The sequence below is a fragment of the Papio anubis genome, chromosome 1 (genome assembly GCF_008728515.1).
Source record: "Papio anubis isolate 15944 chromosome 1, Panubis1.0, whole genome shotgun sequence".
Classification (NCBI taxonomy): domain Eukaryota; kingdom Metazoa; phylum Chordata; class Mammalia; order Primates; family Cercopithecidae; genus Papio; species Papio anubis.
In genome coordinates, this window is record NC_044976.1 from 27,449,107 (window position 1) to 27,471,197 (window position 22,091).

A 22,091-nucleotide genomic window follows, 5' to 3' on the forward strand; every position below is an offset into this window, starting at 1 on the left:
TGACTTTTGTATATGGTATAAGGAAGGAATCCAGTTTCAATCTTGTGTATATGGCTAGCCAGTTATCCCAGCACCATTTATTGAATAGAGAATCCTTCCTTTCCTCATTGCTTGTTTTTGTCAGCTTTGTTGAGGATCAGATAGTTGTAGGTGTGTGGTCTTATTTCTAGGTTCTCTATTCTGTTTCATATGTCCGTTTTCATACCAGTACACCATGCTGGTGTTTGTTTTGTTGTTGTTGTTGTTGTTTTCTTTTCTTTTCTTTTCTTTTTTGAGGCAGAGTCTCACTCTATCACCCCGGCTGGAGTGCAGTGGCTTGATCTCAGCTCACTGCAACCTCCACCTTCCGAGTTTAAGCAATTCTCCTGCTTCAGCCTCCCAAGTAGCTGGGACTACAGGCACATGCCACCATGCCCAGCTAATTTTTGTATTTTTGTAGAGACAGGATTTTGCCATGTTGGCCAGGGTGATCTCGAACTCCTGACCTCAGGTGATCTGCCCACCTCAGCCTCCCAAAGTGGTGGGATTACAGGCATGAACGGGGTTTTGCATTGTTGGCCAGGCTGATCTCAAACTCCTGACCTCAGGTGATCTGCCCGCCTCAGCCTCCCAGCGTGCTGGGATTACAGACATGAACCACCATGCCCAACCCACCATTGCTGTTTTGGTTGCTATAGCCCTGTGGTATTGTAGAGATCTTTCACCTTCCTGGTTAGCTGGCATTCCTAGGTATTTTATTCTTTTTGTGGCAAGGTTATTTATTTTTCAAATGACTCATTCATTTCCTACTAGTGTGAATTCCTTCTTCTTCCACCTAGAGCACCTTTCTTTTAACTTAGGAATAGGTCCATATACTGGGATGGTATCTTCTCATCCACATGCTCTTCCAGGTACAGTGGTCCCGCAGTATCTGTGGGGCCTTGGTTCCAGGACCTCCCCTGGATACCAAAATTCACAAATGCTCAAGTCTTGGATTAAAAATGACATGGTATTTACATATAACCTATGCATATTCTCCTGAATACTTTAAATCATCTCTAGATTACTCATAATACCTAATACAATATAAACGCTATGTAAATAGTTGTTATACTGTATTCTTTAGGGAACAATGACAAGAAAAAAGTCTGTACATATTCAGCATAGATGCAGTTTTTTTTCCAAATACTTTTGATCCATGGTTGGTTGAATCTATGGATGCAGAACCCACAGATACAGAGTGCTGACACTACTTGCTTTAGAACTGTTTTTCCTGTGGAGTGAAGTATTCGGCCCAGGAGGGAACTCTGTGTTTCCAGGATTTATTTCTCTTGGAGGTTGGAAGTGTTGTGTCTTTCATCTGTGAAGAAATACATATCAGCTGCTGGGTCATTTTAATTGTTACAAAGAAACATTTCACCATTTTTGATATCATGTTTGATGTCATGACAATGATTGAAGTAAGCCTGTGCTAGATGTACTCAACTTCTGTCTCCCTGACAGCTAGTCTAGATTTTAGCTTCTCCACGCAGGGCTAGTGTGAGAATACATACGGTTTGGAAATATGAAACATTTTTCAACCTGATTAGGTTCCTTACGAATATGTTTTGCCTGTAATCCCAGCACTGTGGGAGGCCATGGTGGGAGGATTACGGGAGGCCAGGAGTTTGAGATCAGCCTGGACTACATAGTGAGACCCTGTTTCTACAAAAAATGTAAAACCTAGCCAGGTTTTGGTGGAGCATGCCTGTAGTTCTAACTACTCTGGAGGCTGAGGCAGGAGGATCCCTTAAATCCAGGAATTCAAGGCTGCAGTGAGCTATGGTCACACCACTGCACTCCAGCCTGGGTGACAGAGTGAGACCCTGTCTCAAAGAAAAAAAAAAAACAATATATTTTGACTGACTCACAAATTGCATTGTGTCCTGTGCATAGTAATAACTTAGGCATTTAGGAATGACAAAGTAACTCCTTTAAGTATGTTACACAAGGAAGACCATAGGAATATAAATTGCTGGATAATTGTTTTTCAGATTAACAATGATATAGAAATAGGACCAAAATGAGGTTGGAACTGCTTAAGCTGCTGATAATGTGTAGTGAACAGCAGTTCTTCCTTTTGATCATGTTATCAGCTAAGATTCATAGTTTATATTAGTAGCAATATTTTTGAGGCTTCCAAAAATCATTGTTGATTCTCAGAGTTCATTCTCCCACTTATACCTAATCTTCTTGCTTTTGTATGTGTTCGTTCATTTGTAGAGTATAAATGGCATTCGCACAGAGGAGGTGGCTGTCGTGACAAAGGGGCCATCTACTAACCCTGACTCTGAATGGGAGGGTCCCAAGCATTTGGTAGTTCCTAGTAAAAGCCAGATGACCACCCCGTCGGAGTCTCTGCAAAGCTTTGCCTTTGGCTCCCTCTCCATAAGCAGCAAGGAGACAGAAGAGAAGGAGGAGGGGGCAGCTGGCTATCTTGATATTAAGGAGATGCCAAGAGGCCCAACTGGGGAATGTATAGGAGTGGAGGAACAGGCCGGTGCCTTAAAGTTCTCAGTAACACCAGCTTCCTGTCAGCTGCAACCTGGTGAAAAAAAGGCAGAGAGTAGTGAAGAACATGTTACACCAGGAGAGCCACTTGGAAAACAAAATGGATCATTTCTTGACTTTCATGTGGGTAACCAGTTCCCCACCCTCATTCGAAGTTTCCAGGTAGTAACTTATTCAATGATGCAGGTCTAATAACTGTCTTTGGAAGAGGGCCAGAATCTGTCCTGTATAGGAGATGGTGGTGGTGTGCTGAGGGTAGTGGCCTCCCTGCTGTTTTCAAAATCACAGAGTAAAATTAAAGTCTTTGATTGTGCCAAAGAAATTCATTCAGAGCAATTAACTCCATGGCTAGAAATGCTTTCTTCTCTGATAACTGAACAAAACTCCAGCTGTCAGTCTTTATGAAGCTGGTTAAGTGTGTTCATCTTTTCCTTGCTCAAGTGTGGGCCATGGAAAGAGGTAAATTGTGGCAACTTCTTTGGTGAGGAGGCTTCAGTGTTCTGAGACCATGCTTAAAAAATTCAAATACTCTTAATTAAAGGGGCAACTCATCTTCTTACGAGATTTCAGGCCCCAAATTATTTATGTACTGCAGCCACATTGTGCAGCCCACCGCTCCCACTGACCCCACCCACAAGAGCTTCCAGGATCATAGGCACTGATTTCCTATGCTAAGGTGGTTGGCCACTTAACCTTATCACAATCAAATGGTAGTTTCAGGGTGATTTATACTCCTGGGGAAGATGAGGAGATGGACAAGAAGGCCTTTGATGTTCCACTAATGTTCATTCTTCTGAAATTCTGGGATTAATCACCAGGTGGTGGTAGAACTGATTGGTTTTTTCTTTCCAGTTTTCCAAATACTGTCTCTTCTCAGTAACTCCAAAGTGAATCTCTGACATTGATTTGAAAGAAGTTAATGAAGTCGAGGGTAATGCATTCTATTGCCACTGCTGTTTCGTGTACCATTTGTACTTAGTGGAGGAAATGTGGCTGATTTTCTTAATTATAATGGTACAGACACAAGGACAAATCAAAGTGATTGCTATTTGGCAAATCGTTTTATATTCAAATTCTGAAAGTCAGTCTAAAGTGTTTTATATCACCAGTCATAACTGTCTGATCTTACAGCTTTCCAATAAGCTTATGAAAGTTATTACAGTAATGCCGCTTTTTAATATCCCTCATGATTTGACACCTTGTCAGGGTTACTTTGGAATACTGTCGAAGTCTTGGGCAGAGTAAACACCTTTGGAGATTGAGCTAGCCCTATACTTAATTAAAGCTAACTCTTTGATCAGATCAGTGTCAGAAGATTACTTCTCCATTGCCTTCAGAAACACTCTAGTAACTCTTTCCTTACTGCTTCACAGCCTCCCCTGGTGAAGACACAAACTGTCACCATCTCAGATAATACCAATGCTGTGAAAAGTGAAATCCCAACCAAAGACGTCCCTATTGTCCACACTGAGACCAAGACCATCACTTACGAGGCTGCCCAGGTAGGACATGGTCTGATGCTTCAGAACCAAAGGCTGCAAACAAAATTAATAACCTTTCTTCACAGAGTTTCTGGTCATTTATCACCAAGAATACCAGGTTTTTCTGGGGCAGTTCTTTTTAGAAGAGATTACTGGTCTAAGAAAGTCCCAGACTACTTTATCTAAAGCAAAATATTGAGCAGGACACACTGGTGTGTGCCTGTAGTCCCAGCTACTCAGGAGGCTGATGTGGGAGGATCTCCTGAGCCCAGGAAATTCCATCTGAATTTTTTTTTAAAGCAAAATTGCCTTAGATCTGATTGCTTATATCCACCCAATTCATTTGTATAAGGCAGTCTAGTGTAATGGTTGAGAACATGGGATTTGGGTCCAAAAAAGCCTGAGTTCAAGTCCTGGCTCCTCCACTTACTAATCTGGACAAGTAATTGAATATCTCTGAGCCTTGATCTCCCCTGCCCATGATGTTAATAATATCTACCTCATGGTGTTATGAGGACCTAAGTGTTTTTTAGTTTTTGTTTTTGTTTTTGTTTTTTTGAGACAGAGTCTCACTCACTCTGTTGCCCAGGCTAGAGTGCAGTGGCACAATAATCTCAGCTCACTGCAACCTCTCCCTCCTGGGTTCAAGTGATTCTCCTGCCTCAGCCTCTACAGTCATGTGCACATGGCTAATTTTTGTATTTTTCGTAGAGTTGGGGCTCACCATGTTGGCCAGGCTGGTCTCAAACTCCTGACCTCAAGTGATCTGCGCGTCTCGGCCTCCCAAAGTGCTGGTATTATAGTTCTTTTTAGAAGAGATTACTGGTGGCCGGGCGCAGTGGCTCACGCCTGTAATCCCAGCACTTTGGGAAGCCGAGGCGGGCAGATCACGAGGTCAGGAGTTCAAGACCAGCCTGGTCAACATGGTGAAACCCTTTCTCTACTAAAAATACAAAAATTTGCTGGGCATAGTAGCAGGCATCTGTAATCTCAGCTACTCAGGAGGATGAGGCAGGAGAATCATTTAAACGTGGGAGGTTGCAGTGAGCTGAGATTGCTCCACTGCACTCCAGCCTGGGCAACAGAGCAAGAGTCCATCTGAAAAAAAAAAAACAAAAAAAACAAAAAAGAAGAGATTACTGATGAGCCACTACGCCTGGCTAAATTTTCTTTTTTGAGACAAGGTCTCACTCTGTTGCCCAGGCTGAAGTGCAGTGGCATGATCTCAGCTCGCTGCAGACTAGCTAGACCTCCCAGGCTCAAGCGATCCTCCCACCTCTGCCTCCCAAGTAACTGGAACTACAGGTGTGCACAACTGCACCTCACTAATTTTTTTTATAGTGACAGGATTTCACCATGTTGCCCTGGCTGATCTCAAATTCCTGGGCTCAAGGGATCCACCTGCCTTGGCCTCCCAAAATGCTGGGATTACAGGTGTGTGCCACTATGCCCTGCTAAAAATTTTTTTACTTCCTACTTTCAGTAAAATGTCTTTTTCATTTTTGGTAGTTTGAATGGACTAGAGTTGATTTGTGTTGAATTGTTTTTCTTTTGTTACTCAAAAGAAGCCAAAATTAAGAAAAACAGTTCCCTCTATAAACTGAACTGTTATTTCATTCCTGCAACAAATACTTATTGAGCATTCACATATTAAGCCAAAGCAATGTACAAGGTGTACATAGTCCCTACCCTCTGGAGCTTACATTCTAGTTAGGAGAAACAGGCAATAAGGCACATAAACAATGTATAAGTAAATTTCAGACAGTGGTAAATGCTGCAAGGAAACTAAAATGGTGTAAAGAGTTAGACAATATGGGATTACATGAAAGATTGCTACTTTGGGACTAGGATAATCAGGGAATTCCTCTCTGAGGAGGTGATATTTTGGCTGAGGTCTGAATAATGGGAAAGAGATTACCCATGTGAAATTCTGGCAAGGTGCTTTCACATAAATCTTTTCACTTAATCCTCACCTCACCATGAACTGGATGATGTTTTCTCCATTTAGGAAACAGTGTGGCTTGGTAATTTAAAAGCATGTGCATTGCCGGGCACGGTGGCTCACGCCTGTAATCCCAGCATTTTGGGAGGCCGAGGCAGGCAGACCACCTGAGGTCAGTAGTTCGAGACCAGCCTTACCAACATAGAGAAACCCTGTCTTTACTAAAATACAAAAAAATTAACCAGGTATGGTGGCTAATTAGCCATGAACTGGTGAGGTGAGGCAGAGGCTCCCTTGAGCCCAGGAGTTTGAGGCTGCATGAGCTGTGATTGTGCCACCGCACTCCAGCCTGGGGGACAGAGTGAGGCCCTGTATCAGAAAAACAAAATGAAATAAGGTAGGGAGAGGTCTGGGGCTAGGAATATGACTAGAACATCTCTGGAGTAATGCTTGTAAAGAACTACAGTGTCTGAAGAAACAAGAAAAAAGAAATGTGTCAGTCGAGAGAGACAGAGAAATGAATGAATAGGTCTTGACAGTGAAGGGGACTGAAAAAGAAAGGAATAGGAAATTGCTTTAAAACTGTACATGCTATTAGCCAGAGGATATAGGAAATAATTACTTTACATGACAGAGAATCCCTTTAAGTTGTCACTAACATGGAGACAAGCTAAATGTCCGTCAGTGGAGAGCTGCTTAAATACATTATGGTACATCCAATTAAGGTAATTCTGTGTGGCCTTTAATTAAAGCTTCTTAAGGGAACAAGCTACATGATAAATAGGTAAGTGAACAGGCATGGTGCACTATGGTGGTACTGTTTATGGCAGGCAGAAGGGATATATATTGCAGCTATGTGTGTTTAGGCTTGTATATCAATACAGTCCCTCTGAATGGGTACTAAAAAAACAAAACAAAAAACCAACAACCAAAACGTATGGTGGCCCCTGATGAAGGAGACTGAGACTGCAGGACTCGGCTCGGGAGTGGGAGGGAAACTGACTTTTCACTGTACAACATTTTGAAGTTTTAAAATTTTTATAGCATAGACATAGCCAAAAAAGTTTATTATTATTATTATTATTATTATTATTATTAAGAGACAGTCTTGCTCTGTAGCCCAGGCTGGAGTGCAGTGGCATGATCTCAGCTCACTGCAACCTCTGCCTCCTGGGTTCCAGTGATTCTTGTGCCTCAAACTCTCGAGCAGCTGGGATTATATGTGCGTGCCACCACACCTGTCTAATTTTTATATTTTTATTTTTATTTTTATTTTTGTTTGAGACAGAGTTTCACTCTTGTCACCCAGGTTGGAGTGCAGTGGTGCCATCTCGGCTCACTGCAACCTCCACCTCCTGGGTTCCAGCGATTCTCATGCCTCAGCCTCCCAGGTAGCTGGGATTACAGGCACCCACCACCACACCCAGCTAATTTTTGTATTTTTAGTAGAGATGGGGTTTCACCACGTTGGTCAGGCTGGTCTTGAATTCCTGACCTCGTGATCCACCCGCCTTGGCCTCCCAAAGTGCTGGGATGACAGGCGTGAGCCACCGCGCCCAGCCTAATTTTTATATTTTTAGTAGAGACAGGGTTTCACCTTGTGGGCCAGGTTGGTCTCAAACTTCTGGCCTCAAGTGATCAGCCCACCTCAGCCTCCCAAAGTGCAGGGATTACAGGCATGAGCCACCGCATCCTGCACCCCCAAAATTTAAATGGTTCAAAATAAATTGTTTTAAAAGTTAGAGCCACACTGCCCACAGAAGTCCATGTGGTGTGAATGTAGGTAGCTCCTACAAAAAAAGGAAACAGAAGCAGTCATTTTAAAATATCCTAACATATTAGAGAAATATAAAGGCAGCGTGATATGCTCGACAGAGCCCATGGACTTTGGAATTAGAGTGACTTGGGTCTTAATTCTGACATTTGCTGGTTTTGTGATCTTGGGCAAGTCACTTGTCTTTTTGAGCCTTAGTTTTCTCTTCTGAAAAATACTTTGATCAAGTTATTGAAATAAGCACAATGTTTGCCTGGTACTTATTAGCTATTCAAAATGGTAGCTATTATTATATTGCATTGTTAAACATTTGCTTTTATTTCATTTTAACCAGGCTTAAGACAGTCAGTCAAGATACAAATTGCTTTTTATTTTTTTATTTGTTTATTTATTTATTTATTTTTGAGATGGAGTCTCACTTTGTCACCCAGGCTGGAGTGCAGTGGCGTGATCTTGGCTCACTGCAACCTCCACCTCCCAGGTTCAAGCGATTCTCCAGCCTCAGCCTCCCAAGAAGCTGCGTCCCCATGCCCAGCTAATTTTTGTATTTCTAGTATAGATGGGTTTTGCCATGTTGGTTAGGCTGGTTTCGAACTCCTGATCTCAGGTGATCTGCCCACCTTGACCTCCCAAAGTGCTGGGATTACAGGCATGATCCACTGCTCCTGGCCCACATTGCTTTTTGTTACTGATGCTAGACAGTGGGGTAGAGTGGGGAAGAGTGTTGACTTTCGAGTCAGAGTCAGATTTCCTGGCTTTGAACTTGCCCTGTCACTTACTAATGTGCAGTCAAATTACTAAATCGCCATGTGCCTCAGTTTCCTCATTTGTAAAATGTGGCTAATAGTTGTACCTCATAGGGTTGTTGTCAGGAATAAATGAATTAATGCACATAAAAGGTTTCCAAAGTGCCTGGCAGATAATAATTACTAGATACTCATTTGCAATTGTTATTATTTATTTACTATTTCTACTTTTGCTTTTATTATCTTGCTGGATAAGTAAGCCCGAGCACCATTTTTTTATTCATTCACAGTCTCCATGCTTTGGAAAACATGGTCAGAGGGGATGGTTTTTATGTGTAATTTTTTAATGTGTGTATATGGGTGTGTTTGAGGTAAAATTTACATACAGTGAAACGCACAGACAGGTCTCAAGTGATCAGCCCACCTCAGCCTCCCAAAGTGCAGGGATTACAGGCTACACTGTTGCCCAGGTTGGAGTACAGTGCCATAACCACAGTTCACTGCAGGCTCGACCTTTTGGGCTCAAGTGATCTTCCCACCTCAGCCTCCTAAGTAGCTAGGACTCCAGCGGCACACCACTACATGTGACTAACTTTTTAATTTTTTTTTTTGACACTCTGTCACCTAGCCTGGACTGCAATGGCGTGATCTCAGCTCACTGCAACCTCTGCCTCCCAGGTTCAAGCGATTCTCCTGTCCAGCCTTCTGAATAGCTGGAATTACAGGCGCATGCCACCATGCCTGGCTAATTTTTGTATTTATTTTTTCAGTAGAAACAGGGTTTCACCATGTTGGTCAGGCTGGTCTCGAACTCCTAACCTCATGATCTTCCCGCCTTTGCCTCCCAAAGTGCTGGGATTACAGGCGTGAGCCACTGCACCCAGCCTAATTATTTAATTTTTTGTACAGACGGGACTCACTTTGTTACTCAGGCTGATCTTGATCTCCTGGGCTCAAGCAATCCTCCCTCCTCGGCCTCCCAAAGTGCTGGTATTACAGCCGTGAGCCACCATGCCTAGCAATTTGATTGGTTTTGACAGATGTCTATACGTGTGTAACCAAGACACATTTAGGATACAGAACATTACTCCTGAAACTGCCTTCATAGCCTTTTTCATTTGATTTCTACCCCTTTAGGCAGCCAGTGCTCTGCTTTCTATCAGTACAGCTTAGTTTTGCCTGATTTGGACTTCGTGTAAGTAGAAGTATACAGTAGTACACTTTTGTGTCTGGCTTCTTTCTTTCTTTTTTTTTTTTGAGACGGAGTCTCAGCTCACTGCAAGCTCTGCCTCCCAGGTTTACACCATTCTCCTGCCTCAGCCTCCCGAGTAGCTGGGACTACAGGTGCCTGCCACCACGCCCGGCTAGTTTTTTTGTATTTTTTTAGTAGAGACGGGATTTCACCATGTTAGCCAGGATGGTCTCGATCTCCTGACCTCGTGATCCGCCCGTCTCGGCCTCCCAAAGTGCTGAGATTACAGGCTTGAGCCACCACACCTGGCCTCTTTCTTTTCTTTCTTTTCTTTCCCTCCCTCCCTCCCTCCCTTCCTCCCTTCCTTCCTTCCTTCCTTCCTCCCTCCCTCCCTCCTTCCTTCCTTCTTTCCTCTCTCTCTCTCTTTCTCTCTTTCTTTCTTTTCTTTTCTTTCATTGGAGTCTTACTCTGTCGCCCAGGCTGCTGGAGCGCAGTGGTACCATCTCAGCTCACCGCAACCTCCACCTCCCGGATTCTAGTGATTCTCCTGCCTCAGCCTCCTGAGTAGCTGGGATTACAGGCGCCCACCACTTCACCTGGCTAATTTTTGTATTTTTAGTAGAGACAGGGTTTCACCATGTTGGCCAGGCTGGTCTTGAACTCCTGACCTCAGGTGATCCACCCACCTCGACCTCCCGTAGTGCTGGTATTACAGGCATGAGCCACTGATCCCAACAGTGTCTGCCTTCTTTCTGAATATAATGTTTTTTAGATTCATCCATGTTATGTGAATCAGTAGTTCCCTCATTTTTATTGCTGAATAGTATTACATTGCATGAATATACCACAATTTTTTATCTATTCATTCGTTGATGGACAATTGGATGAATTTCAGTTTGGGAAAATATTAATAAAGCTGCTATGAATGTTCATGCACAAACCTTTTTTTTTTTTTTTTTTTTTTTTTTTGAGACAGAGTATCACTCTGTTGCCGAGGTTGGAGTACAGTGGCATGCTGTCAGCCCACTGCAACCTCCACCTCCCCGTTCAAGCAATCCTCCTGCCTCAGCCTCCAGAGTAACTGGGACTACAGGCATGCATCACCACGCCCGGCTAATTTTTGGGTATTTTGTGGTAGAGACAGGGTTTCACCATGTCGGCCAGGCCGGTCTAGAACTCCTGACCTCAGGTAATCCACCTGCCTACACTTCCCACAATGATGGGATTTCAGGTATGAGCCACCGTGCCTGGCCACAAATCTTTTTGTGGGTGTTTCATTTATCTTGAGTAAACATCTAAGAGTCAAATTGCTGGGTCATAAAATGACCATTATGGGGAAACATTGGTAAGAGGATCAAGGAAAAGAGGCCCTGTATGGAACAGAGTAAGTAGGAAAACATAACAGTGTCTCCTGTATCTTTAGCATTCTTCAGAGACAGAAGAGAGACTAGAGGGAGCGGGCAGGAGGTAGATAAAGATAGCGTCACAGGTTTGTAGAGGAGGAATTCTTCAAAAAGCTTTAGCCCTTCTGGCATGCAAATTCATGTTATAACAAGTTATAAGCTAATTTTATTTGTATAATTTCTTTGTTTACAAGTGCTACGGTGTAGGCAGAACACATATTCCCGTATTGTTTTTATTTTTTATTTTATTTATTTATTTATTTATTTTTGAGATGGAGTTTTGCTCTTGTTGCCCAGGCTGGAGTGCAGTGGTGCAATCTCGACTCACTGCAACCTCTGCCTTCTGGTTTCAAGCGATTTTCCTGCCTCAGTCTTCCAAGTAGCTGGGATTTTTTTTTTTTTTTTTTTTTTTTTGAGATGGAGTCTCCCTCTGTCACCCAGACTGGAGTGCAGTGGCACGATCTCAACTCTCTGCAGCCTCCACCTCCTGGGTTCAAGAGAGTCTCCTGCCTCAGCCTCGTGAGTGGCTGGGACGACAGGCCTGTGCCACCATGCCTGGCTAATTTTTGCATTTTTAGTAGAGACAGGGTTTCACCATATTGGTCAGCTGGTCTTGAACTCCTGACCTCGTGATCCGCCTGCCTTGGCCTCCCAGAGTGCTGGGATTACAGTTGCCACTGTGCCCAGGCCCCAGTATTGCTTTTATAAATGAGAAAACTAGATCAGGCTCAATGGCTCACGCCTATAATCCCAGCACTTTGGGAGGCTCAGGCAGGTGGATCACCTGAGGTCAGGAGATTGAGACCAGCCTTGCCAACATGGTGAAACCCCGTTTCTACTAAAAATACAAAATTAGCCAGGTGTGGTGGAGTGCGCCTGTAATCCCAGCTGCTTGGGAGGCTGAGGCAGGAGAATCACTTGAACCTGGGAGGTGGAGGTTGCAGTGAGCCGAGATCCCACTATTGTACTCCAGCCTGGGGAGAAGGCAAAACTCTCTCTCAACAAAAAATAAAATAAATAAAAATTTAAAAATCAAATAAATGAGAAACCCAAAGCTCAGAGAAGTCAGAATGACTTGCCCAAGGTCCCACAGCTGGTTACTGTCTGGGTGAGGACCCAAACCCCAGACTCCACACAGGAAGTTTCTTGCCCTGAGTCCTAGTTCAAACACCCATTAGAGTTTTGGACAAATTCTTTTCGAGGCGAGGTCTGCCTCTGTAGCCAGGCTGGAGTGCAGTGGCGGGATCTCAGCTCACTGCAAGCTCCGCCCTCCAGTTTACATGCATTCTCGGCCTCAGCCTCCAGTAGCTTCTGGGGCTACAGAAGCCGCCACCTCGCCGGCTAGTTTTTGTATTTCTTAGTAGAGAGGCGGACTGCGTGTTAGCAGGATGGTCACCGATCTCCTGACCTGTTGATCCAGCCCATCTCGGCCTCCCAAGTGCACAGGATTACAGGCTTGAGCCGCAGCGCCCGGCCTTGGACAATTCTTAACCTCTCAGACTCTGTTTCTTAACTGTACAGTGTGTATAATAATGGTTCCTCCCTCAGATACTGAGAGGCATAACTGAGATAACAGTTGAATTATATGCTTGGCACATAGTAGGAGTATGATAAATATTAGTTGAGTCTGAATCTAAAGTAGATGACTGGTTTTGGCTGAAAAAAATATTAGTTAGTGGTTGGGCGTGGTGGCTCAAAGAGCTATAATCCCAGCTCTTTGGGAGGTGGAGGTCGGGGGTTCACGAAGTCAGGAGTCCAAGACCAGCCTGGCCAATATGGTGAAACTCTGTCTCTGCTAAAAATACAAAAATTAGCTAGGCGTCGTGGCAGGCGCCTGTAATTCCACCTTCTTGGGAGGCTGAGGCAGGAAAATTGCTTGAACCTGGGAAGCAGAGGTTGCAGTGAGCCAAGATCACACTATTGCACTCCAGCCTGGGCAACAGAAGTGAAACTCCGTCTCAAAAAAAAAAAAAAAGAAAAAAGTACAAAAATTAGCCAGGCATGGTGGCGTGTGCCTATATTCCCAGCTACTCAGGAGGCTGAGGCAGGAGAATCGCTTAAACCCAGGAGGTGGAGGTTTCAGTGAGTTGAGATTGCACCACTGCTCTCCGCCTGGGCAACAGAGCTAGACTATGTCTCAAAAAAAAAAAAAAAAAGATAATGTTTGAAAGGCATTTGTGAACTATAAAATGCTATACGTGCACTTATTGTCACTCTTGTTGTTGAACCTGTGGCTATGTTCCTGCCTCCTATTTCTTTTTTTGTTGTTGTTGTTGTTTTGTTTTTTGTTTTTGAGACAGAATTTTGCTCTTGTTGCTCAGGCTGGAGTACAATGTCACAATCTCGGCTCTCTACAATCTGTGCCTCCTGGGTTCAAGCTATTCTCCTGCCTTGGCCTCCGAGTAGCTGGGACTACAGACATGTACCACCACACCCGGCTAATTTTGTATTTTTAGTAGAGATGGGGTTTCTCCATGTTGGTCAGTCTGGTCTCGAACTCCTTGCCTCAGGTGATCCACCCTCCTCGTCTCCCAAAGTGCTGGGATTATAGGCATGAGCCACCCCTCCCGGCCCCTGCCGGCCCCTGCCTCCTATTTCTGATCCATTCCTGTCACTGACTCAATGCTAAGGAAACTATACCCATCCAACTTTTTTTAGAAGGAACTTTGTGCCCAGGGAATTTATTTTATTTTATTTTATTTATTTTTAGACAGAGTCTCACTCTGTTGCCCAGGCTGGAAGTGCAGTGACGCGATCTTGGCTCACTGCAACCTCCGCCTCCCAGGTTCAAGTGATTCTTCTGCCTCAGCCTCCTGAGTAGCTGGGATTACAGGCAAGTGCCACTAAGCCCAGCTAATTTTGTTTTTTTGGTAGACACAGGGTTTCACTGTGTTAGCCAGGCTGGTCTCAAACCCCTGACCTCAGGTGATCCGCCCGCCTCCGCCTCCCAAAGTGCTAGGATTACAGGCATGAGCCACCGAGCATGGCCCAATTTATTTTATTTATTAAGAGGTTACGGGTGTGGTAGCTCACACCTATAATCCCAGTATTTTGGGAGGCCGAGGTGGGTGGATCACCTGAGGTCAGGAGTTCGAGACCAGCCTGACCAACATAGAGAAACCCCGTCTCTACTAAAAATACAAAATTAGCCTGGTGTGGTGGTGCATGCCTGCAATCCCAGCTACTCAGGAGGCTGAGGCAGGAGAATCGCTTAAAACCGGGAGGCAGAGGTTGCAGTGAGCTGAGATCACGCCACTGCATTCCAGCCTGGGCGACAAGAGCGAAACTCCGTCTCAAAAAAAAAAGAGGTCACTCTAAGGGAATGAGATTTTTGCATCAGAATGTGCAGCTGAAGAGCAAAGCTGCAGCCTGCAACGTTTGCTCAGTCTTCCTGAGAGGCATGATGATGAGCCATGCTTTCTTCTGCAGACTGATGACAACAGTGGAGACTTGGACCCAGGAGTCTTGCTGACAGCTCAAACTATCACATCTGAGACCACAAGCAGCACCACCACAACTCAAATTACCAAGGTAACAGACCAGCTAGAACCTCCTTATGGAACCCAAGGGCAGGCTGAGCTTGCTGCCACCTCTCTGCAAGAAGGACCCTAGTCCATAAGCAAATATTTTCAGCTCCATCCCTAGTAAGCCACATTATTCAAAGAGTCCCGGATGGAAAGGCCCTGCTGCCTTCCCCAGCAGTAAATCTAGGGAGATACCCTGAGAGTATCCCTGCCTACTTAGTAGTCTCCTAAAGGTAGGTGTGGTTGTTCTCTTTACACATCTGTCTGTCTCTCTGGTCAGTGGGTCCCCTGTCTGGCTGTGGAAGTAAGTTTAAAAAGTCAGCCTGGCCAGGCACGGTGGCCCACACCTGTAATCCCAGCACTTTGGGAGGCCGAGGCAGGTAGATCACCTGAGATCAGGAGTACAAGACTAGTCTGACCAACGTGGTGAAACCCCGTCTCTAAAAATACAAAAATTAGCTGGGTGTGGTGGTGTACGCCTGTAGTCCCAGCTATTCAGGAGGCTGAGGCAGGAGAATTGCTTGAACCTGGGAAGCAGAGGTTACAGTGAGCAGAGATCGCACCACTGCACTCCAGCCTGGGCGACAGAGAAAGACTCCATCTCAAAAAAAGTTAGCTCAAGGGGCCAGGCGTGGTGTAATCACACCTGTAATCCAGTACTTTGGGAGACCGAGACGGGTGGATTCCTTTAGCCGAATGGTTTGAGACTAGCCTGGGCAACATAGTGAAACCTCATCTGTACAAAAAAATACAAAAAAAAAAAAAATTCGCTGGGCATAGTGGCGCATGCCTGTGGTCCCAGCTACTTAGGAGGCTGAGGTGGGAGGATCACTTGAGCCCAGGGCATCAAGGCTGCAGTGAGCTGTGATCATGCCACTGCACTCCAGCCTGAGTGACAGAGCAAGACCCTGTCTCTATAAAAATTTTAAAAAGTCAGCTTAAGGGAAATTATTTTTGGTATTTTTATACAACCATATTTTCCAAGCCCAAAATCAGAAGTCTGGGTCTGAGGAAGAATTTTTACAGCATTCCAGGGACAAGGCCAGGAGAATTTGTTTGGATGCTGAAATATTGGAATTATTAGAATATAGTTTATAGGAAGCAAGAGAGAGAAAATATCTAAAATTGGAACTACCCCTAGAAAATCAGCGGCAATCTATGTTTGCTGTAGCACTAGAGGAAAATACTTTTTTTTTTTTTTTTTTTTTGAGACAGAGTCTCACGCTGTCGCCCAGACTGGAGTGCAGTGGCGCGATCTCGGCTCACTGCAAGCTCCGCCTCCCCGGTTCACGCCATTCTCCTGCCTCAGCCTCCTGAGCAGCTGGGACTACAGGCGCCCGCCACCGCGCCCGGCTAATTTTTTGTATTTTTAGTAGAGACGGGGTTTCACTGTGGTCTCGATCTCCTGACCTTGTGATCCGCCCGCCTCGGCCTCCCAAAGTGCTGGGATTACAGGCGTGAGCCACCGCGCCCGGCCTGAGGAAAATACTTTTTTTAATAGGTAAAAATAAGCTTCTTGACCAAGCTCTGTCATCAGTACACAGATGACTGGAAACTAGTTAACTTAATGTGTCTAGACCTTGGTTTTCCTCATCTACCAGACAGAGAAATCTACCCACCCTTAGGAGATTATGTGAAGACCTTTGACATCAATAATATGAAAATGCTTTAAAATAAAAGAGCCCAATTTCAAACTGTGTGACATGTTTGTTAGCCTTCAGACTTTTTTCCTTTTGAAAATGATCACAGTGGCTCACACCTGTAATCCTTACACTTTGGGAGGCCGAGGTGGGCGGATCAGCTGAGGTCAGGAGTTCAATACCAGCCTGGCCAACACAGCAAAACCCCATCTCTACTAAAAAAATAAAAATTAGCCAAGCACGGTGGCGCACGCCTATAGTCCTAGCTACTTGGGAGGCTTAGGCAGGAAAACCATTTGAACCCAAGAGGCAGAGGTTGCAGTGAGCCAAGATCATGCCACTGCACTCCAGCCTTGGCGACAGAGCAAGACTGTCTCAAAAAAAAAAAAAAAAAGATAAAGAAAATGATCAATGTATAGGAGGCTGGGCGTGGTGGCTCACGCCTGTAATCGCAGTACTTTGGGAGGCCGAGGCAGGTGGATCGGGAGGTCAGGAGTTCGAGACCAGCCTGGCCAAAGTGGTGAAACCCCCCTCTACTAAAAATACAAAAAAGTAGCTGGGTATGGTGGCATGCGCCTGTGATCCCAGCTACTCAAGAGGCTGAGGCAGGAGAATCGCTAGAATCCAGGAGGCAGAGGTTGCGGTCAGCAGAGATCACGCCACTGCGCTCCAGCCTGGGCAACAGAGCAAGACTCTGTCTTAAAAAAAAAAAAAAAAAAAAAGATAGAGGATCAGTATCCGGACTCTCAAACAGAAATGTGTAAGAGAAGAGCACAGCCGAGATCCAGCCACTGCACTCCAGCCTGGGCGACAGAGCGAGACTCCGTCTCAAAAAAAAAAAAAAAAAAAAAAAGAGAAGAGCACAGAAAGTCCTATTTTGTTTACTTGCTAAATCTCTGTGGTATTCAGGAGGAAGAAAAAGGAGAAAGTAAATACAGAATTGTGACTTTCTGTTTAGCTTAATAAAGATTCTAGTAATCCAGCCAATCCAGCCGGGCACGGTGGCTCACACCTGTAATCCCAGCACTTTGGGAGGCTGAGGTGGGCGGATCACAAGGTCAGGAGTTCGAGACCATCCTGGCCAACATAGTGAAACCCCGTCTCTACTAAAAATACAAAAAAATTAGCTGGGCGTGGTGGTGGGCGCCTGTAGTCCCAGCTACTCGGGAGGCTGAGGCAGGAGAATGGCGGGAACCTGGTAGGCAGAGCTTTCAGTGAGTGGAGATCATGCCACTGTACTCCAGCCTGGGGACAAAGCAAGACTCCGTCTCAAAAAAAAAAAAAAAAAAAAAGATTTTAATAATCCAAGGGAGTAGAAGTGTGCTCTACAAGGGAGTAGAAGTAGCAGGTCCGGTTGAGATTTTGGACAAGTAGGTTAGAAAGCTGTCCTTTGCAGTACCCAGCAGTAGATTAAAATTTGGAGTGGAGCTTTCGGAATAATCTTTGCTGTTTTTCTTTGTTTGTTTGTTTGTTTGTTTGTTTGTTAAAAGAGATGAGGTCTCATTTTGTTGCCCAGACTTGTCTCAAACTCCTGGCCTCAAGCATTCCTCCTATCTCAGCCTTCCAAAGTTTTGAGATTACAAGTGTGAACCACTAAACCTGGCCCCCTTTTTTTTTATTATTCTTGTTATATCGCTGATCTCATATGACATCCTCTCTTTGGTTCCAGACTGTAAAAGGTGGGATTTCAGAGACACGTATTGAAAAGAGAATTGTGATCACAGGAGATGCTGATATTGACCATGATCAGGTGAGAATGTTGAGGAGCTCTGGGCCTGGGAGGGGTCCCTGGGCAGGAAGACTGACGAATACAGGAGTTTGTTTGCCATCTTCATCTGCAAAAAGCCTCTTTGGCCACTGTAGCTCTTAATTGAGAAGAAAGACAAAGAGAATCAAAGTAAGAGGCCTGTGGGATGGAGGCCACAGATTGAGGAGCCAGGAAATATAATGGAAAGAACATGAGCTTTGGATTCCAAGACTTGATTCAATTGCTAGTTCTTACTATATTCTAGCTGTTAACTCTCTGGGCCTCCATTCCACATCTGTAAGATGAAGATGATAGTATCTCCCTCTCAGGGTTGTTGTGAGAATCGGGTGAAATACTGGATGAACAGCTGGTGGCACGTGGTGAGCTCAGTTAAATGGAGCTATTGTTATTCCGAAGGTACAGGTACCTGAACCCATGCTAGACAACATCAAAACAAAGGGAAGCATGCCCCTACCCTTAGAGAGTGGAACAGCTGAGAAGACACGAGCGGGAGTATAGTATAGTGGATAAGACACCAGCAGACTCGAAACTTGTTTTCTGCCCTACATCTTTAACTTGCTGTGTGACCTTGGGCAAATCACTTTACCGCTGATTTTTTTCTCCTCTCCTAAAAGAGAGTGGGTTGATCTAGATAATTTCTGGGCCTGAGTGCTAAAATTCTATATTTTTATGTTAATTGGGTACTAATTGTGTGCTGCAAGTAATTAGCAAATAATAAGGTCAGGATTAATGTTCCCAATTCTCTGCTGGGTGATGTTAGAACAGTAAAGCTGCAGAGAAGAGGGGGCGGAAGACACTGCATGCAAATGCTTCTGGAATCACTGACAGGGTTGCTGGAGCAATAATTCTGTGGCCTTTTTATGCTGATATGCTGAGTGCCTTTAAAAAAAGAAAAGCTGAGTTACAGTGCTGGCAGTTCCCTTGGAGGCAGGGTTGAGAGTTACAGCTGAGAATAGCGGGCACAGGGTCCCAGAAATGAGGCCACAAAGCCTAAATATCTTGCAGCCTGTTGGCCCAGCTCAGTGGGTCCTGCTGCTTGAGAAGCCTGCACCCACCCACTCAGTCTGGTGTGATCTGAGCCCCTGCTATGTGCTCAGTCTGCACTGGACGGCAAAAGCAGTGGGGTTAAAGGTGTTTGAGGTTTGGAGTGAGACAGACCTGGGTTGAATCCTGACTCTGCGACCTAACTGGTTATATGCCCCTGAGCAACTTATCTTACTAATCTGAGCTCTAGTTTCACCATCTGTAAAATAAGGATGATTACAGGTTTCTTCCAGGGTCTAAGGGCCAAGCACACTCGCTAGCTCAGAGAGATGCTCCAGTGTCCCTCAGTTCTTCTAATTACTGAGAGTGCATGGAAGGGGTAAGCTGTGGTACACTCTGGCTGGGGAGGGAGGCACTTTAAGAACTGTTAAGGAGAAGCAGTGTGGAGCAGCAGACTTTCATAGACAGGTGGGCGGAGGCAGAATCACCAAAGAGAAGACTTGAACTGGGCTTGAGTGTGAGCAGATGGGTGGGCAAACAGGATCAGGGAGAATGGGCAGGGGCCCGTAGAGGTGGTAGTTCTAAGAATGCCGTTCATAGAGCCAGGAGACCAAAAGAGGGTTTTCGTTCTTCCCTTGCCCCTTCTAAAGATGATTCTTAAGAGCCAGGTGAGTAGTCAGCTGGTCATTTCTAGCTGAGTCCTTTTCCATAAGGGAGCCTACAAATTCAGAGACTGCAGCCCAAAGAGGATGGTGTTTTTGCTCTTTTGACTTTCCCTCTGCTCTCTTTAGCTTTTCTAAAGTAATCAAAGCTCCTTCAGATCCTCAAACTAAACCCTCAGAAACTAAACAACAGTGTGGTAAAGAGGAAAGTCTGATCGACTTGAGTTAAAATCCCTATTGCACAGCCGGGCGTGGTGGCTCACGCCTATAATCCCAGCACTTTGATAGGCCAAGCAGGGTGGATCACCTGAGGTCTGGAGTTTGAGACCAGCCTGGCCAATGCGGCAAAACACCGTCTCTACTAAAAATATAAAAATTAGCCAGGTGTGGTCGCGGGCACCTGTAACCCCAGCTACTTGGGAGGCTGAGGCATGAGAATCGCTTGAACCCAGGGGTTTCAGTGAGTCAAGATCACGCCACTGCACTCCAGCCTGGGCAGTGAGAATCCATCTCAAAAAGAAAAAAAAAAAAAAAATCCCTGTTTCACTACCTACTAGCTATGAAACAATAAGCATTTTACTGAACTTTGATTTCCTCACCTATAAAATGCAAATAATGACATTACCTTAATTCACTAAGTTGTAAAGTTCAAGTAAATAATAAGTAATGATAATATTTATCTTAATAAATAACAATATAGTTATTAATAAATAATAAATAACTTAATAGAGTTTAAGTAATAAGTAATGTGGTTAGGCTAGTGCATGGCATATAACAGTCCCTTCTCCTCTTCCTTCCTTTCTTCTGTTTTGGCCAAGGACATCTTCCTTTTCCTTGCACACTTCTTTACTTTCCTCTCCTGTCCTGAACTTGCCAGTTACCCCACGTTGAACATAGATTTTGTTTTGTCCTTTAGATTCATATCTTGAGTGAATCCTCTCTGACCCCCCTAGGTATAACAGATAGATAATAGATAGGTATAATAGATAATATAGGCCGGGCGCGGTGGCTCACACCTGTCATCCCAGTACTTTGGGAGGCCAAGCCAGGTGGATCATTTGAGGTCAGGAGTTCGAGACCAGCCTGGCCAACATGGTGAAACTCCATCTCTACTAAAAATACAAAAATTAGCTGGGCACGGTGGTACATGCCTATAATCCCAGATTCTTGGGAGGCTGAGGCAGGAGAATTCCTTGAACCTGGGAGGTGGAGGTTGCAGTGAGCCGAGATCACACCACTGCACTCCAGCCTGGGTGACAGAGCGAGACTCCATCTCAAAAAAAAAAAAAAAAGATCATATAACAGATACAGCTATGACCCCTGAAGCCCCTCTCTAGCTCCTGGAAGTCAGTGCTAACCTTCCCTGTCCCTGTGTTAATAGTCCAGAAGCCTCCCTCTGCAGGATAGGGTGGGTAAGGTAATTATCAGCTTGGCTTAGCCCAAAGCTGCCCTGGTACTGCAGACAGGAGTACTGGATTTGTCAGAACATCAGAGAAATGATGACCCCTGCCTTCCTTTGCTGTCAGGCTATTTTCTGCCTCATGGCCCTTGTTTCTGTCTTTTGTAGGTTCTTGTACAAGCCATCAAGGAGGCAAAGGAGCAGCACCCAGACATGTCAGTGACCAAGGTGGTCGTCCACCAGGAGACCGAAATTGCTGATGAATGAGCTCAGGTACTGGGCGTTCCTGCTGGGACTGAGGGGGCCCACTGTCCCAGCCTGAGAGGGCTCTGGATGGGACCCTCGGACACACTGGGAGCCCATCCCCCCAAAGAGGTGTCCACCCTGGGACTTGATAAAGGCAAAGGAGAGGCTGATGAGGAAGATATAGGAAATTACTAAGTATTTAGCTCCAACTAAAGCAGCCTGTAACAGTGCCAGCAGTATTGGGTAAGAGGAGGGACCCAAACTTGGGTATAAGCCCCCAGTCACCTCCTGTCCTGAGTCTTCATGCATCCTGCTGGAAATCCACTTTACCTTCCCCCTCTCTTCTCTCTACTGCTCTGCACGCTGCTGTCTCAAGTCTCTTTTTTTTTTTTTTTTTTTTTTTTGAGTCGGAGTCTCAACCTGTCGCCCAGGCTTGAGTGCAGTGGCATGATCTCAGCTCATTGCAACCTCTGCCTCCCGGGTTCAAACAATTCTTCTGCCTTAGCCTCCCAAGAAGCTGGGGCTACAGGCATGTGCCACCATGCCCAGCTAATTTTTGTATTTTTAGTAGAGACGGGGTTTCACCTTGTTGGCCAGGTTAATCTCGACTTCCTGACCTCAGGTGATCCACCCGCCTCAACCTCTCAAAGTGCTGGGATTACAGGGGTGAGCCACCGCGCCCAGCCAGTCACAGGTGTCTTTGAGCTAGAACCTGGGAGAGCCAGAGGAAAACAAAACCAAGAAGAGCAGGACCAGGCTGTCTGGAGATGGGTGGGCGTGCAGAGCAGGGAGGGAATGGCT

General features: G+C 45.1%; 1 protein-coding gene across 29 annotated transcripts in view; it reads left to right on the forward strand.

The window, feature by feature from the left end:
* EPB41 (erythrocyte membrane protein band 4.1) overlaps nt 1–22,091 on the forward strand; it is a 230,613-nt gene that overhangs the window by 205,058 nt on the left and 3,464 nt on the right. For 12 of the 29 annotated variants that reach the window (XM_031666212.1, XM_031666241.1, XM_031666238.1 and 9 more), the window contains 5 exons: nt 2,242–2,691; nt 3,903–4,031; nt 14,497–14,598; nt 17,901–17,981; nt 21,213–21,317. In XM_031666212.1, coding sequence (XP_031522072.1) covers nt 2,242–2,691; nt 3,903–4,031; nt 14,497–14,598; nt 17,901–17,981; nt 21,213–21,311 — 861 coding nt within the window. In that variant the 3' untranslated portion in view covers nt 21,312–21,317. The remainder of the gene's footprint in view (nt 1–2,241; nt 2,692–3,902; nt 4,032–14,496; nt 14,599–17,900; nt 17,982–21,212; nt 21,318–22,091) is intronic. The other 17 variants (XM_031666271.1, XM_031666285.1, XM_031666286.1 and 14 more) reach the window with 5 other exon arrangements.